The sequence below is a fragment of the Macrobrachium nipponense genome, chromosome 7 (genome assembly GCF_015104395.2).
Source record: "Macrobrachium nipponense isolate FS-2020 chromosome 7, ASM1510439v2, whole genome shotgun sequence".
Taxonomy (NCBI): Eukaryota; Metazoa; Arthropoda; class Malacostraca; order Decapoda; family Palaemonidae; genus Macrobrachium; species Macrobrachium nipponense.
In genome coordinates this window covers 48,291,790-48,311,789 of record NC_061109.1, presented here as the reverse complement: position 1 = coordinate 48,311,789, position 20,000 = coordinate 48,291,790, and the positions used below count along the sequence as shown (strand labels likewise).

At 35.2% G+C, this 20,000-nt stretch overlaps 1 protein-coding gene across 1 annotated transcript in view; it reads left to right on the top strand.

Annotated features, from left to right (window-relative positions):
- Window positions 1–20,000, top strand: part of LOC135217504 (G-protein coupled receptor dmsr-1-like) — a 92,245-nt gene that overhangs the window by 66,558 nt on the left and 5,687 nt on the right. Inside the window, exon 5 of the mRNA XM_064253459.1 lies at window positions 5,209–5,383. Within this exon, the coding sequence (XP_064109529.1) occupies window positions 5,209–5,383 (175 nt within the window). The remainder of the gene's footprint in view (window positions 1–5,208; window positions 5,384–20,000) is intronic.

The window sequence follows — 20,000 nt, the reverse complement described above, 5'->3', positions numbered from 1 at the left end:
GTTGTTACTTACGTAAATGGGAGTTTGACATTAAGTCTTATTGTACTTAATTGTATGAGCAGTAAAGGGGTTTTGCTGTTAAACATTGGAGATTTTTACTGATTTTGTGGGTTGTTTAGATATCAGAGCTTGAGAGAACATTTTTGGGTCTGGGCGTGTTACGTTATTTTTTTTTCTTGGGCTCATTACGATTTTTTCTTTTTTTTTTGCTTGTGAGAACATTCGAGTTTGGAATGTGAGTACAGAAGTCCGTGGAGTTGCTGTGATTTCTGAGTTGTGTGTGTGCTGATGTGTGAGTTTGGAGAATTGAGTTGGAGAACTTGATGTTTTTTTTCCTTTGAGAGTTATGATAATGACTTATGATTTAGTAGTCATATTAAAGGGAGTTAATTGGGAGACGTTCAGTTAGTATTTCTGACCTTTTTGAGATCATTGTTTGATAGAAGTAGTATGTCTGGGTTAATTTTCTTAGATTGACCAGTGACTTGACTGACATACTAACACACCAAAAAGTCGTTTCCCAACGCTAGCAAGACGTCCACCAGCCGTGCAGAGAGGTTGCTGTCGTTTGTCCGTGGGTGATCACGAGAGTTCTACAGCGTGTCTTTTGGGGATCTGCAGAAGCCGTTAGAAGTCTTCTACAATGAGGGAGGCATTCCGTCTTCCTACAGTCTGCTACAGTTCGCAGACAAGCAAAGAGGGATATTCAAGAATCCCATATGAGAGAAAATTCTAGTGTTATTTGGAGATAAAAGCGTAACAGACTTTATTTTATAATGCCAGAGATGTGCAGTTATTACTTATATTTTATTTTAAGCCGGCCATGTGTTTTATATTACATAAGCTATTCTGTTTGACAATTTTGCTAGGCGGGAGCTAGCATTTCGAGGGGGCCGAGCAGTGTAAGGCCTAGGGTTATGATTAATAGATATATTGCCAATATGTTCGCTGCGACCTGTTGGAATGTGGAGAAGCAACGACCCGAGAAAAGCTGACCAATGGTTTCTGTCGGTGGCGTGAGATAAAACTGCATAGAAAGACAAGTCAATGTACTCAGTTCATGAACTCTTCTCAAAGTGCCTTTGGGAAACTAGTTGCAGCCAGTAATTATGAGGCGCTAACGAAGTGTGCATTCGTATGTGCGTGTGCCCCTCTTCTGTTAATAATGTACGAAACACAAGTCTATGGGGGATTTTGATAGAGGCGTCTTTGGAAGAAAGACAAGATGTCGTGGTGCTCTCCGAAGTGGTTTTTTGATAAGTGTGTGAAATAGTCCGGCTGCTTGGGTGAGTTTTGAACTGTTTTAGCCAAAGAGTGGCTTGTTATCTATTTGACATTTTTGTGGGAATATTCAATCTTTAATCTCTGATTGTTAAACTTCTGTGTGTACTTACGGAGTGGTTTCTATGTCTTTGAAAAAGACGGTTCTAGCGGAACCATGAGGGGGGACCGAGGGAGTCCTGATGGATAATAGACTTTTGGTGTGACTAAATACAGTTTAGACATTTTACTGTTGAGGTTTTTAAGTTAGTCAGTAAGACTTGGATCATTATCTTTTGTTACTTAATAAATGTATTTTCTTATAATGCAACTCTCTCATTTTAATTACCTGTTAGAGTGGAGAGAGAGAGAGAAGAGAGAGAGAGAGTAGAGAGAGAGAGAGAGAGAGAGAGAGAGAGAGAAAGCGAAGGTCGTGAGCCGCTGATTTGTTTGTTGTTTGCCTGATGCTCGAGTTACACGTTTACCAAATGAATAATGAGGTTCATAACCTCATTACACACACACACACACACACACACACACACACACATATATATATATATATATATATATATCTATATATATATATAATAATATATATATATATAAATATATATATATATATATATATATATGTATATATATATATGTATAATATATATATATATATATATATATATATATATATATATATATATATATATATATATATTATATATATATATATATATATATTATATATATATATATATATAAAATATCAAAGAATCATGTATCTGTAAATAACGTTTACGGCAGAAGGGTTCGAAGGAGGAAATATATGTAAATAGAATCCAAAGCATAGACGCATATTTAGATGTAAATGCACGCATAGTTCCATTAATGGCTCGGGGCTTCGGCCATATTTTTTTTTTTTTTTTTTACCACGCAATGAATCCGTAAATAAATCAATATCATCGGAACTCAGCTGGCAACCGGGAAGTTGTACCAGCTTCCTGAACGTATTATGTACCATAAACTTACAGTGTAATGGTTTTACTTTGTGCAACAAAACTGCTTCCCTCCGGTTCTTACCTCGAATTCCTATGAAATTTCATTGAGCTCGAGATGCTATCTGTTACTAATCAATTAAATCGATTTACAGAAAATACTATAATTACTACTATTTCACCAACTGTCTAGATATTACCGATTATTATTTTCATTTATTATCTTACCTCGAGTATCTCGACTGTGCGTATTGTATTGCGTCTACTTTGCCATATATATGGCCCTGAGCTGTAATAAAGAATAATATTACAGGATATTATTATTATTATTATTATTATTATTATTATTATTATTATTATTATTATTATTATTATTATTATTATTATTATTACATCTGTACAAGTTGCGAATACAAGACTTCAGGCGATAAATTGTTGACGAATATTAAATATAAACCACATTAGAAGAATGATAATGGAAGCAAAAATATGTACAAAGAAAATAATAAGCAACGGTGACGATCGCCAGACACATTTCTAATGATATTCGATACAGTTCTTCAATAATTCACAGACAGCCAGCGAGAACTTACAAATTTCGCCCACTTATCGTCAGATATTTCAATTGATATCTAAATACAGAGAGAACCTTATCCAATATCACTACATGTATGTAACTGTAATCTTTTGAACGATTCCAAGGATCTGGTAAGCAAACTTCAATGGCGTGGTTAAATACCAAACTATCCCGTGTTCTGGTTGCTAACTTCTTTGTCGCCTGTGCATCAAACAGATTGTCGACTAGACAAGGACGAATATCTATGATTCGCTTTCCCTTTGCGAATCAACGCGGAATATGAATCTCTAGAAACAAGATATCCACACGGGGATGACATGGATTTGCTTCCTTCGTTAGAAGCGAAAGCCGACATCGTAGCGTGGGCACGGTATTCTGATTCCTCCCTAGGAATGACAGCCTTAGTGTCTGCTGGAGAAGGATAGAAGAGAGACAGTTGCCCGTCTGACAAAGAAGGGGGCCATTGGTTTACAAGTATGGGAGGAAAAGAACTGCAGGCATAGCAGTACACAACAAAGTGGGGCAGATCCAATTTCTTAATTCAAAAGTAGTAAAATCCCTCTGTTTAGACCCTATGATACAAAATTGCTTGAATAAAGCTTCTTACCACTATGGGGAGGGGGGGGGGGGGGGCAGAGAACCATGATGGGACAGAGACAAATAGACCAAAATACTGTCGGTGGCGATCCAGTGCTTCGAGACTGACTTCGAAAATCAGTGCAAACTTGGAATTACGCCTCTTCCTTTGTACAAAAGATGAATGAATCAATATACTGGAGGAATTATTCGCATAATTACATTCGAATCATCATTCTCATGGGTCACGCGGGATAACATTTCCCGTGTTTTAAACCCTTTCCTTAAGGCTTTACTATTTAATCGCTAGGTATCTGTTTTTCCTTAAAAACTCTCGAATACCTCCTCCGGAAAATAAACCTTAGGGGTCAGATCACCTAAATGTAAAGATCGTGCACTTATGATAATTCTAGCTTAGGCCCGTGAGAGCGTTTGGCCGCTCCTTGCAGCGAAGCCAGCAAATTTATTCAGATATTCCAGTTTAAATCAGCTGATCTGGAATTCTGAAATATTCTAGGTATTATCCGCCTTCTTTTCTAGGAATACCTAGAAATATATGCAAGTATTGATGTACCTGCAGTATATGCCTTGTTCTCAATCACGTCAGACTTTCCCCTTCAAACTTTATTGGCATTCTGTCCGTCCCTTTAAGTAGCCACCTTACTGCTAATGTTTCTGAAGCAATGCTTCATATTTACACGAACAAAAACAATAAGCAAATTCGAAAAATATAAAAATTTTTAATACAAATTCTACCCACACACACACAAACTGTTTATATATATATATATATATATATATATATATATATATATATAAGAATATATTATAATATATATATATATATATATATATATATATACATATATATATATAATATATATATATATATATATATATATATATATATATATATATATATACTATAATAAATGTTTATGCGAGCGTTCCTCTGCAGTGTCTGTTTCTCTCCAATTTTTATCATCGCCCAGGGAACAAACTGAAATACCAATCCACTTTTTCTCCCTAGAGTAATATTCTTTTTCCTATTTCTTCTAAGTGGCTGGGGCCACGGAACCCTGATACAGCATTCAAAAAAATGAAATTTGCATTTGAAAGAAAAATAAGGGACTGTGGTTCTCTGAAGCGTATGGACATCTTGTTCTGAGAGGGAAAAGTAGGAAAAGTAAGAGGGTTCAAAGACATTTTCTGACAGTCAGAATCATAGTCTAACTAACATCTTAACAAATTAATCATAGTTGACCATATTCGATGTTCATATATTCATGGTGGCGCATATGCATATTTAAATAAATACTATTATGTGCTTGCGTTGCTATCCTATGGGCGAGCATTTTACCAAGGTCTGTATGTACACCTGTCAAAATACGTCACATTTTAGCAAAATTATAAAACCGAGTGTTCTGTATTTACAATAATTCTCGATCTTCAAAATTAGACGGTACTTAAACGGCAAAAGGCTACCATTTCACGGATGTTAGTTGTTTCAGGCCTATATGTCCGTGAGGAGTAAATTACAGTCAACATCTAAGGAGTTATTCTATCTGCTGAAAATAAAAATTCTTGAAAATACAGCACTCATAATGCACGTATGACCTTATACACTATCAATAACGAATCAGTTTAAATGCAATTTGTGTGGAAAATGAGCTCATCAGTTGGAAAAAAATAACTGGCAAAAATTCCAGTCAGGGTCACTCATTAACAAAGCCACCAAACTAACTCAATCGTTGCTAGTCCTGACGATCACTAATCTCATTACTCTTTGTCTCACTCCCCACCCAGGCGCAGAAACGAGTCGCTGTACCTCGTGGACTTCAGCGAGAGAGCCAAGAACGGGCCTCTCCAGACCATCCACTTCTGGCTGTACAGTGTCATCATCAAAATACTGCCTTGTATTCTCCTCACCATTCTCATCATGCTCATCATACGAGCCATGTACATAGCCAAGAGAAGGAAGGTAAGGAAAATTATCTACAAAATTTATTTTTGCCGAAATAATTCTCTCCCTGTTTCAAAACTATTCTCTCACTGTTTCAACAACCATCAAAGCAAAAGACTTAACTCGATTATTTCCTGTGCCCAGCTTCCGTCATTCCGATCCCCTTCTGTCTCCTTTGTTTCATGTATTCTGGTTTCCGCTGCGAGAGAAAACTTGTTTCGTTTAGAGAAGAGAAAAACAAAAACTTTCTTTTGCCATCCCCTCTTCTACTGGATTGCTACTCCACAGTTGTAGAGCTGAATTTGAATCTACTTCTACGGCACTGAAATGATACGTACTCATAATGACATGTTGGTTGATACACACAACGCAAGTAACGCTATGCAAGTACTCACAGGATGGTTTGCTGATTAAGATATTTCTGGCACTAATACATACGTGACCTCATTACACATAAACACATATGCATATATGTGTGTATGTATTATATTATATAAATAAATCGATTGATGTTTCGAAGGCTTTGTGTTAACGCTGCTAACTTTTATTCGGTTTTCAAATGATAAGTATGGTTTTAAATGTTATGTATATATATATATATATATATATATATATATATATATATATATATATATATATATATATATATATGTGTGTGTGTGTGTGTGTGTAAATATGTGTAATATGTAAATATGTGTAATATGTAAAGAGCGCTTTATGTCGGAAAAATAAGTCTCCACCATATTCATCCTCTAACCGCCGAATAAAAGATTATCGACGAAAACATAAAACCTTCAAAACATTAATCATTCCATTCAGACTTACGGCAGGTACGAATCTGCAAGTAAAACAAGACCGTCACCTCCGCCATTCAACACAATTACTATATTTAATAAAGCTTAATTTCCTGGAGTAAAATTATAAAATTTTATCATAACGGTGGGTTTTTGTTCCCAGATGGGCTATTTCAATTATTATTAGCTATAACATTTGGGAGCGGAGAACTTCTTGAAACAGTAAACCATTATATCAAAGTGTAGTGCTGGCGCTTTGTTCAAAGTTCTTTAATCATTAAGTTCTGTGAGTGCACGTGACGTATTTCGTCATTATTCATATTTTGCGAAGTACCCTTATTTTAGTATTAGACGTCAGAATTCTTTCTCAGGTCTTCAGTGACCATTACAGCCATTAAATAATAGACTCACACACACACACACACACACACACACACACACACACACACACACATATATATATATATATATATAATATATATATATATATATATATATATATATAAATATTGAATACTATGGGAATACTCTCTTTCTGAAACTACATAGCTTTAATGGTACAAATAAAGGACGTTGCTCAGCTGATAACAGGTACAGAAAAATAAAAGAAAAATTAGGAACGGAAAACGAAAACAACACACCACGCTTTTCACTGAACGGCTTATATTTCACGCTAACATAGAGTTTGCAAACTTGTAGCAGAAGTATAAAAACGAACTGTACTTTATCTATCATCAAAAATAATATTTGGGAACGATCCATAACAATTTGCAACGTGTAACATGTACTCAACGGGAAACCAGGATCCAAATATTTACAAAGAAAAATGTTTCAATACCTCTAGTTCAAATTATGAGGAAGAGTCACGAAAAAGATTTCAGAACACCAAAAATGAACACAAATTCCGCTCAGCAATGATCCCAGGTTAGAGCTATTTTTATCACACCCTGACGATACGTTCTCCATGTTCTGTAAATCATCCGACAGAAACAGATTGCTTGTAACGGCGAAGACAAAAGCGTCAGCTGTCAAAACTTCTGTGATACTTGTGACAGCCAATTTCGTAATTAGCCTACGTAATTGCTTTCGGCGGAAGGGAGAAAAGAAACTGGACAGCAAAGCAACGAACTCCTCATTCCTCCCCCCTGCTTTTTGTACTTCAACTGTATTGACAGTAAGCACTTTTTGCAGTTCTCAAAATTCGCTCTATCATCCGTTGTCTGTATTGGCTTCAATTCGAGTAACTTTTCTGTCTTAAATGAAAACAGTCTGGATATATTTCCATTGTTAAGTTACATTCAGGTCATTTCGCTTTCTTCGCTGGTTTAATTTGTCAACACTATATATTCCCTTTATTAATTCAAGTTCATGTCGTTGCTCATTTTCCTTTATAGTTTACATCAAAAGACGATTAAAGCTCTCTTGCCGTGTACCCTCAGATATGCTCAATATCACGAGAAAGCGGTTGAAAGCGGAAAAAAGAGAGTAAATATCAGCAGAACAAAGCATTGGGGCAAACAGAAACCAAGATGAAGCAATGAATGTTGATACCGACTGAAGAATAACTGAAACAATTAATTTGATTTGGGGGTTAAGGGGTAAATATAACGTATGATGGTATGCGATAAGAGAAGAGACGACTTATAAAACAGAAGATGCAAAAGGAATAGCAGGATTTCAGTAGAATATTTGGAAGAAAATTGGTGTGTGTGTATGTAAGTCAAGGCTGTATTGTACGAAAGGATTGTTGAGCCAACTACCCATTGTGGAAGTGAAGTGTATTTGCTCAATATACATGAAATAAAAATGCTGAAGTTCATGATACGAATTATTTGTGAAATATGTGTGGCATAAGTTGAGCTATGTGGATCTACCAAATTTGCAAAAAGATAAGCAAAGGTGAAAAGATGTATCCAGGTATTTCCAGATGGTTCGGTCATGTGGTTTAACCTCACAGCTGAAAACATAATGAAACAATACAATACTAGATTTACACGATATAATGTGTGCTAGTTCATAAGGCATACTTAGTACTTCCCATATCAGCAAATCCAAAGCGAAATAACTTACCACTTCTACTTATTAATCAATAATCTTATAAGAAGCTTCGTTTTCAAAAAAGATGAGCTCATACAAAACGTAACAATGAGAAGACCTGCGGTTCAATATCACGACCAGGGTGCATTATATCACAAACAAATGTGGCTCCGGTTCATTAGCACATACTATGTACAGGGCATCAACGTTTCATTTTTCAAAAACTTCAATATTCAAAAATTTCAACAAAAGAGAGAAAACTGTACGACCTTTAGTATTCAACATAAGGGTAAAAAAAAAACTGCCTTGAAACCCCGCATGCGCAGTGCCTCCATATGATAAATTAGGTAAAAAAAAATGAAGATTGCGATACGCGACGGAGATGAAAACGGAATGAAGAAAACACCTGATTTTCATTATATGTTGAAATGAGGAATTCCTCCAATAATTCCCAATGGAAAACTGCGTGATGAAAAAGACGAATTCCTCGAGGAGATAAGAAGTACGTTCCTTTAGGTAGTCAGCGGACAGGAGAAATACGTGATTAAATCTCCAAATTGAAAGAGCCGTTTCGATTATTTTTTTTTTTTCGGAAATGGACCGCTTTTTACTTTTTATAGTTGCACTATATATATATATATATATATATATATATATATATATATATATATATATATATATATATATATATATATATATATATATATTTATTTATTTATATTCATTTATATATACTATAAGTAAAACTGATAATTACTGGATAGCTAATGGACGTACATATACTTTCGTTCCGTTGGATGATTTCCGATTTCTATTTTTCTTACATTTTTAGCTGAATGTTCCTTGACAATAAAAATCCGGTTTATTTTCTTAGTTAAACTGTCAAAATACTTTTGGCAGACCAGACTCGTTTTATAAACTTTATATCTTGAAAGTGGAAACTTACTAAACTTAAAATAAATAAATATAGAACCTCGATAGCGCTGTAAATGAGTTCGCAAATTGTAAATTTAACAGCAGTAAACGTGTCATAAGAGGGCTATGAATTAATCAAACACATACAATCTACAATGTAGAATTAAATAAAAAAAGAGCACTGTTATCTACCTGAGCAAATACATGACGACACTCATACTAAGCTTGAATGTCTCATCTACAACATAATAACAAAGGCTTAAACATGTCCTTTTGAAATCTAAATCACATCCAGTCACCAATTATAAAAGATCAATTAAATTCAGCTTTCCATTCAAGATTCGTTATGGATGATTAACCTTAAACTCAATCAGGAGCGCGAACATAGAAGAGGAAAAAATGTGAATTTCATTGAAACTCGGAACAAGAATATTTTTGTGAGATACTTTTGATATGTCTCAAAGCTCGGCATATCACAACGGGAATAACGTTATCTCACCGTTTTCACAAGCTCCATCCTCCGAGTTTATTTATTTTGCGAAATGACTTCGATTCGAGTGGGTCCTTCGCTATGAAATTTTGCTTCTGTGACTTCGGGAAAGAGTATTAAGAATGAATGTTCGTCAAATGAAATTGACTTTACAAACACGAGTGTCACCTACTCAGACACCGGACTTTCAGAACGTTACATCTGATATCTCTTCCCTTTTCGACAAAAGAATGGACAACTATTCTATAAGAGGCTTAAGATTACAAAGGAAAAGCGTTCAACCATAGTGAAAGCGAAGAGTCCTCTCAGAAAACGTCCGAGAGAAGTTACGTTAATGAAAAAACTTCCATGTTTAAAGTTTTCACCTACAATTCTCATTTCTTGTTGAGGCATTTCATCCAACTGTTAATTACACCTAAATGAATTTGTGCAGGTGATCATCAGTGCTCATTCTAGCCATCTTCAGAAGCTGCTCATTTTGCCCTGTACTTCAGATTCTAGCCAGGGCTCCAAAAGGGTATTTAGCTTCCATTCTCTTGACCTTCAAAACAAAAAAACACTGTCCAAATCAAAAAATAATAATCACCGCATTTCTTTCATTTGATTTCAAGACTGTGTCCTTTTATTAAACTTATTAGTATCGTTAATGAGATCTGTGAAAAAGAATGATCTATTACTTCGTAGCAGTGATTTAAAAAAACGGAATTTTCATTCATGGTTTTTGATGGACTCTCAGTGAGAAAGACTTTCCTGGAAAATTAAAAGCACATTTTTATTCAAATCAATGTGTTAGACATCGCGATGGTAATGGGGAACAATAAATTCTAGGGAACAATAAATTCTGAGCCTTTACTGTATCTTTTCAACATTTAGCCATTTCACCTAATAGCTTGAGGATCCAGAGGAAACAATAGACAACCGGCACTGCTACATTCACGTTAAAACAACTGAATCATGAACCTCTGCGTTAGATGACTTACATCCATACGCAGGAGACTCATCCGCAGCACGTCGAACCCTGAATATGCACTGTTCCATCTACTTTCATCTTGTTCGCACTCAGCGACTGTGGATTATCAACGCTCATCCTCCCCAATGTCTCTTCTGCATCATCCACCCAGCACTTTTAGCTTCCTTTTGTCCTTCTTCCTCCTCAACAACTCGTCATCCCCTATTCTCTCCACATCACCGAACCATCAGAAAATGCCGAGCTTTCCTTTCATCTACACTGTTCTGTTTACCACTTCTATACATATCTGCAAGTGGTATTATCGCCGTTTAAGGAATGGCCTCACCAACAAACTTTAAATTGTTTTCTGAAAATTAATTATAGCTCATTTACTTTTCCGCAGAATTATGTACCTGATAGTCAGTCAACTATGGTAGAGACGCCTCTCTTCACTCCAGTTGCTATCCACCGTAGTAGAATAACTGACAGGTACATAATTTTGTGATAATGGTATAAAAAAAACTATAATGACTTTCAGAAAACGAGTGTCTGTTGTTGCGGCTTCCCCTTAAAGGGTGATAATTCTATTTTTATATAAATCTTTATATTATATATATATATATATATATATATATATATATATATATATATATATATATATATACACACACACACACACACACATATATATATATATATATATATGTGTGTGTGTGTGTGTGTGTGTGCGTGTGTGTGTGTGTGTGCGTGTTCGGTGTATAAAAAATACAGTTAAATCACCGTTAGTGAAGAAAGGTCAAAATAAGTTTCATTTCCTGCGAAAACCCAAGAATTTCCAAGAATTCACTTAAACATTTTGTGCGATAAACCACAGAGTTTTGTGTGACATATACCGGAGAAAGGACGTAATATAAATGCCACGGCTAACAGAGTTTACGTGGCCCAATCCCAGGAAAACGAAATATCTTAAAAATATTCAGGGGATTTAGGAGTCTCACTTTTTTTGTGGAGATTAGCATACTAAAGTTTCACAAGATGAGAATTTTCTGTTAACGGGAGACTGCTTATTGATTTAGGTGCTGGAAATAATGATCAACATTAAACACTGACTGCGCATCAACCTGTTCTTCATCTGAATCGTTGCATCAACAAAGAACAAATCTTTTTCGAATGATTATTCACCTTTCACGACCAGCGTTGATTCCCAACGAAAGAGAATTAAACTGGCTTGTATAAAAAGATTTAAAAAACAAATACAATAAAGATCTGATCACGATGATGGATCGAAATATATCATTTCACTTTTCATGCCTAGACAACCAATGAGCCTTTTCCTCTCCCGATGACTAAAGAACGCCACTCAGGTACTAAAAGTTGACAAGGGATCAAAATTATGGATATTTTTTTATAAAAAAACCTTCTCATGCATCTTCATTCATTAATAACGCAATTATTTACGAAGGTGTCTGATACCCGGTCATTTTACATGCACAATATCACAGGTAATATTACAAGTGATAAATTTTCACAGAAACTTCATGACGTGATGTCTAGGTGAAATTTCACATTTTACTTCAAAATCCCATGAAAGGCCGGTAATGAAGGAGGTCTCCTTGTTGCTACCACCAATCCCTTTCTTATCTGAGAAATGTAGGATTCAATGGTAGTATTCTGGAGTTACTTTAGAATAACCACAGTCTCAGAGACCCGTCAATAATTCCCGTTAGTTCTCTGACAATTTTTTTTCTGAAATGAACATATGTGCCCTTCATAAACCAAGTAAGAATTAAAGTTACAGATAATTAATCATCTCGCCCATCTTACAAGGAAGATCAGTAGAGTCTAATCACTAAACACTATCACCTAACCTGCAAACAACTTCAAAAAGGCCCTGAAGAGAGTAGAGTTACATATTTCATACTGGTGCTTAAGTTTGTTTGTTTGTTTTGTTTGTTTGTATGGTGTTTTTACGTTGGATGGAACCAGTGGTTATTCAGCAACGGGACCAACGGCTTTACGTGACTTCCGAACCACGTCGAGAGTGAACTTCTATCACCAGAAATACACATCTCTCACTCCTCAATGGAATGGCCGAGAATCGAACCCGCGACCACTGAGGTGAGAAGAATGCTTAAGGAGTTGACGAACTCTGAAGTCCCTTATACTGACTGTCAAGTCCTTGTAATTTCCAGACATAGAAGTCGTCGAAACTTCTTTCTTATGTTTCTTAGCTAAAACGGTATCGGGGGACGATTCTCCTTCTATATACCATGATTAGCAAGACCAAGAGACTGACAAACGCAAGCGTGTGGGAAAATGAATCACAATAACGTATGGAGAGAGAGAGAGAGAGAGAGAGAGAGAGAGAGAGAGAGAGAGAGAGAGAGAGAGAGAGAGAGAATGTTGTAACAGACATCGACCCAAGTTCCAACAGGACGGTGCCAGGAGTATATGTTCGATTGATATTGCTACCTGAAGGGCTTTGTGATAATGCATGAATGCCCTTGAGAGGAGCCAAATCAAGTCCCAAATTACGCCAAAAGGCTAGGTTGCAGATACATATCTCGGTAGGAAAATATATCTATTTATCTATCTACCTTTCTATCTACGTATATTTGTATACAAGAATGTATATGTGAGTGTATTATATATAAATGTAAATATAAATATATGTATGCGTTTGTGCATGTAACTGTACTATCATAATGACCACTGGTGTAAGTGATCAGATGGCATGCATATATACATTATATATATAGTATATATATATATATATATTATACATATATATATATATATACATATAATATTTAATTTAAGACCTACAGTCCCTTCATACACAGATGCACTTGAGAGGCTTCCTTTTTTTTTTAAATTCCATAATAATTATTAGATATTTACATATATATATATACGTATATATATAATATATCTACATATACATATATATACATATATATATATATATATATATATATATTATATATATATATATATCATATATATATATATCTCTCTTTTTTCTCTTTAGCTATCCTTTGACTTAAGATTTTTAGTCCTTAATACCTATAGGAATCAACAGCTTCCATACTTATCAAAATTCACTCCTCAATCATCTTGATATCATTTATGTTCGCAGCCTTTACTACCGCAAAAATTTGCTCTGAACTCCAAAGTCAACTGCAAACACCTACCATTCTACACAACAATTATGACCTATTTTCTTAATCTATAACTTTGCACTTATATTGTTGTCATTTCTCTGTTTTCTCGAATCCAACAATTCATGACGAAGTTAAACCGCTACAGGCAACCGCTAGAGGCAACACACCTTTGTCCCTAGCCCATTATTTTTTCACTAAATCAGTCACTCTCTGGGCTACATATTCTAGCCACACACCTCACATCCAAAGAAAAAACAGAAACACTGCCATAAACTATTCTCTATATCATAAAATTCATCCACGCCCTCCACAATTTGTCTAGGACTGGTGGGTGCTTCTACTAAAGCAGCTTTATAGAAATCTACACAAATGAGAAATCCTAACGTAAATAGAAAATTTGTTTAAATGGAAAAAGCTTATTTACCAAAGACAATCAGAAAAATCTCTATCTCTCTGTGTTCGGTTTTGAAAGAACTGCGAACTTACAATAAATGAAACTTCGAAGACACTAAAAGTTATACAATCGAGTCAACATCACTTTCAAGAGCCAATAACGATTATGCCAAATTTATGACTAAAATATCTCAAGTTGATTCCAAACTACGGTACAAAAAAAATAATAATAATAAACACACAAACGAAGTTTCGATAGCTTGAGGCCCACGGCCATCCACAACCCCCTCCCCCGCACCGTAACAAGTGACATAGTGGGAAACAAAAATTTAAGTTGCCGGTGCCAAACTCGCCTACAAGTTTGGAAAACTTCTTTTCACTTTTATCTCTGAATCATGAAATATGGGTGCTATAAATAAGTTCGTGGCTAGGTTCTCTCGCGATGCAGCGTCCATTTTCTCCTCTTAATTATATATAATGGAATGGTACCTATCTAGATGTGCCACGGTACTGGGATTTCTTATCTACGACAACGTTTTTGATAATTTATTGGGTTTTTTTCTGTCTTTGTGTCTGTTACCGTGAAACAGTGAAGATTCGTGTACAGAATCAATTTGACACATTCAAATACGGTTCAGATTCAAGGCAAAACTGATGTTTTTTCTTTTTAAATAGTTGTTTATTGATACGATCCCAGATGTCCACTTGCACAAAATCGCCATTCACCTGTTTCTGAAAGAAATTTTTATTTTCGAGAATATTTCAATAACTAAGCCAATCGTGACCTTCTTGTAACCAAGAGAGGAAAAAAAAAAGATTGAATAAATTTTTCGGATAACTATAATACTGGCTTCGGTGAAGTTTGCAATATCAGAAATTTTGAGTGTTATTCAATTTAAGTTTTCTCTTGCACTGTATAAACTACATAGCAATTTTTTCATCTCCTTTGCATGCAGCCCCAACTTCACATCGATTCCAGCTTGTTTTTAAAAAACCCTTTTCTACTCTTCCACGCTTTCTTAGAGATCCTACTATCCCCTTTTCTTCCCCATTCTGAAATTCATCCTTTATTCCCAACATTCACCTCTTCACTAAACTATCCATCATCCTTTACATTTCCTCCTATATATGGCTGCGCTGCAATAATTCCGTCATCAATACTTAAACCATTTGCTCCATTTTCCTGGGTGGCTTTGACCATCAAAGCTTTGCTTTTTTAACGCTTGAATTCAATATGGAGTCACCAACAAACATCAACTACTTCACACTATGTTCACGATTTTCTTTTTCTAATTCCATAATAATTATATATATATATATATATATATATATATATATATATATATAATATATATATATACACTATATACACACATATATATATACATAAATATATTATAATATAAATGTAACTATCATACATACATACATATATATTATATATATATATATATATATATATATATATATATATATATATATACTATATATATATATGTGTGTGTGTGTGTGTGTGTGTGTGTATAATACGTATATATCTGTAATATATATATTCATATATATATATATGTATGTATGTATGTATATATATATATATATATATATATATATATATATATATATATATATATATATAGTATATTTGTAATATATATATATATATATATATATATATATATATATATATATAATATTTACACAAGAAATAAGTACAAACAAACTTGCAAATAAAACTGATATAAAATATCGGTTCCAAGCAGAGTACCGAAAAGAAACTGGAAAGAAATTGGGCTGGGGACGTTGAGTGCCGAGGATATAAGAGAAGACAAGGCCAGTGAGATAATTTAATTACGGAACAAGGGATTGAAATAAATCTTTTATATTTGGTAGAATAAATAACGACGAAGGAATGAAGGACACGTAACTTGTGATAAAACCAAAATTAGATTTTTAAAATGTTATGAGAGAGAGAGAGAGAGAATAATTATATATTTTTATCTTTTACATAGGTTACTTTGTAAATGTTATAATAAGGATAAAATCTAAGAAAATTAATGAAAATCAAGTTCATACAAGTGAATGGAAATTGGAAACAATTCTGAGTAATATAATCCGAAAAAAAAAAAAAACACACACACACAAAAACGATACCTCTTTGGCAGCTGACGAAGAGAAAGCAAAGACCCTAATAAGTGTCAGGAACGAGAAATAATATTTCGTTTGGTTTTTGCGGGAAGATATAATTTAGCTCTTTATTCCATCTCCTCTCCCAGCCCGCAACCAAGAGTCAATGTTACCACACAACACGTTTTCAAATCTTTTCCTCACCAATTAATCCCAGTTATCAGACTTCAGACTTCCCTTTAGGACTTCCAACCTGGTACCACATATTAAATTATTCTCTCTCTCTCTCTCTCTCTCTCTCTCTCTCTCTCTCTCTCTCTCTCTCTCTCTCTCTCTCTCTCTCTCTCTCAGCCATAGTATTTTCCTAAGGCATCTAAGCGCTCGTTATGAAACCTCTTACGACCTCCTAAAAAAGAAAAATTCACGGGCGCCACCCAATACCCATTAGTCAAGATGACTTCCCTCTCTCCCCTTCACTCTTGAGTAGGGTCATCAGGGACTTCTGAAGGAGCTCTTCAGTAGCGATGATAAAATGCCGCGTAGACGACGCTCACAGACTGTATGGCACCCAGCAATCCTACCTACCGAAGCCGACGTGGAATTCAAGTAGACAGGGCAAATAACTGACGGTAGACGAAGTTCCGGGAGGTTTTTGTTCGATGATCTGAGTACGGCAATAAGCGGAATAAAACAGGATGGCAAACAAATATTCACATACGTATGTATGTGTGTATATACATATATATAAAATATAATATATGTAGTATATACATGTATATATATATACATACTTTATTTGGAAATTTAATTTATTATTAGCTAGAAAGGTATGCAATAGAAACTGTCAGATATTCACATTATTATATATATGTATATATACATATATAAACTGTATAATCTGAAAACCTGGCGATTACAGTTGCATACCGTTCTACCTAATAATAAATCAAATTTCCAAATCACGTGACGACATTAACACTAAAGCTTTGGAGTATACATGAAGATAAATCGTGTGTAACTGGAAGATAAAAAATATCCAGGAAATATTCCTCCTGTTGTTTTCCTTTTGATCTAAACGTTAATGGATAAAACAATTACTCAACGCCAGTGCTGCTTGGGAGTTTCTTCCAAGAAATTATTACGTAATGCTTGCGCGCTATGGTCCAGAACTAATTATCCCATTCGGTGATAAATCTATATACTCTTAATTATACCCGCAGCAAGAATAGGACACACGACTCTTTTCTCGTTAATGGCGTAATTTCCTTTTTATAATTTCACAACCAGGGTGAATAATACCTTCGGGATAAATTTACATGAAGGATATGATATAATTATTTCTTAACTTTTCTCTTAAAAGACGTTAAGTTGAAGTCATCAGTTGTAAATTCGGGTAAACTGGGTCATTCCCGCTTCATAGAGAAAACTACTGTACTGAGAAGCCATTTGTCTGTCCGTCCGGACTTTTTCTGTCTACCCTCAGATCTAAATAACTACTGAGGCTAGAGGGCTGCAAGTTGGTATGTTGATCATCCTCCTTCCAATCATCAATCATACCAAACTTCAGCCCTCTAGCCTCAGTAGTATTTTATTTCATTTAAGGTAAAAGTTAGCCACGATCGTGCGTCCGGCGCCAACAACACAGGCCACCACAGGGCCTTGGCTGAGAGTTTAATACAGCATTATACGCTGTACAGAAAACTCGATTGCGCTGAAGAAACTTCGGCGCATTTTTTTCATGGTTTATTTTAAGCGTTGATGACCATCCTTGTTTTCACGCCACATAATAAAATCAAATGAAAAATAAAAACAAACTCTTACATTCAGTCAGGTATTGCCTCAGGTTTATTAGACTTCTGTTTTGATCGGAATTCTGGCTTAATTTTATCGACGTAAGCATCTTGCTTTGTTCGATCAGGTTTCGACATCGGGCTGAATTCTATCAGACTGGCAAGACTATTCCATCAGACCTGAAGTGTCGAATTCCTTTGGTAAAGGCCTCGACACACACACACAGTAACGCAGTTCGAAGGAGACGACAGTGATCGTGCAGGTAATCAACAGGTCACCAGTTCCGTGAGAAATTAACGCGGCCAAGGTGATGAATTCAGAGCTCCAACATCCGAACACAATGCCAGGGGATTACGCTCGGATTCTTGGTCGAGTTGAGTTCAACTTCCCTGCCTTGGGACATGGTCCGTATGTGTCCCAAACAGTTGATACTTCCTGATCCTGGGTGGCTTACTTTGCAGTATCAGTCAGCTTTAATATAAATTAACTGATCTCGATTCAGCAGCTTAACCAATAGCACGCGGGTTTCAGTCTCACTCGGGAGGAGGTTTTTTTTCACTTTTTCCTCATCTATAGCCAACGATTGTGAAGATTTCATCCATAAAATATGAGGAAATTGAGACATTAAGGACTCATTGGCGCCATTACTATCGCACATACATAAAAAAATTAGTAGTTCCTCTGACGAGAAAGAAGAATAAAATCATAATGGTTAAAGTTAACATTCATACTTTAAACGCAGAACCGTAGATGACTCCTTAGTGGAGGAAGCTGTCACAGCACTAACCCATTCGTGCACCTACACTGAAGGCTCTTCAGAAATACATCAGACCCCTTAACGGTTACACGCACATTCATCTTGCATGGCCTCTTGTACTTCCTGCACATTCAGGCCCTTCCTTTCTAATGCCTCTTCCATACCATCCAAGCCGCACTTTCAATTTCTTCCTCTTCACCCTACATCTGACACTTTCCGAGTGCGTTCTTGCTTCACCATTACAACCAGGCCTGTACCCCCGAGAGAGAGAGAGAGAGAGAGAGAGAGAGAGAGAGAGAGAGAGAGAGAGAGAGAGAGAGAGATTAAAATTTAAGCCCTTTCCTCCCAATTTGAAAATATTTACTTGAAATAATTAGCTAAGCCTCATACATATTAGTGCAGCTATGAAATCTGTTAGAGAGAAAGAGACAGATTACTTCATATTTTAGATTTTAGCCGCCTTGTTCTCGATGTGAAAATATTTACTGAAAATATTTAGCTGAAAGTCAAATAAAGAGAGAGAGAGAGAGGAGAGAGAGAGAGAGAGAGAGAGAGAGAGAGAGAGAGAGAGAGCACCCCCAAATTTCTGAAGTCCATATTTTCTGTGAGTATCCTTTTCATTGATCTGTAGTTACAAAGTAATAAATAACAATCTATTGTTTTTTTGAAGAGTTTTTTTATATAAATTTTGTTATTAAACATTAAAATCATTCTATAGTAGTAAGAAATACAAGACTGATAATAGGAATACGATATAGGCCACCATAATATAATTAAAATATTCTCAAGTATTTCATCCTGTATATAACTATTTATACAATGACATTCATAGAAGAAAATGTCCAGTTTTGGAAAAAAAAGACCCCCCCAATAAAAAATACTTTATGTACGGGCCTGCTGACATCATTCATTATCTCATAATGGATGCATCATCTCCAAACACTAAACACTAAAATCCACCCTTTCAGCAACGTTACAACTTCAACCCAATCACCTACTTATTTTAAGTTTCAGCCAATTAATCTACCTATTTCCATATTAACATATGTAATTAAAACGAAAAAAAAAAGTGGCACTAAAAGAGACATTTTCAAAATTCCAGTATCGGACTCAGCATGCATTGGAGAATTCTGCCCCAAAAAATCCATCACGTAGATTGAAAATGGAACGTGTGAAAAAAACTGTCTAATCTCTCTATTTCACATCGGATGCTGTGCTTGG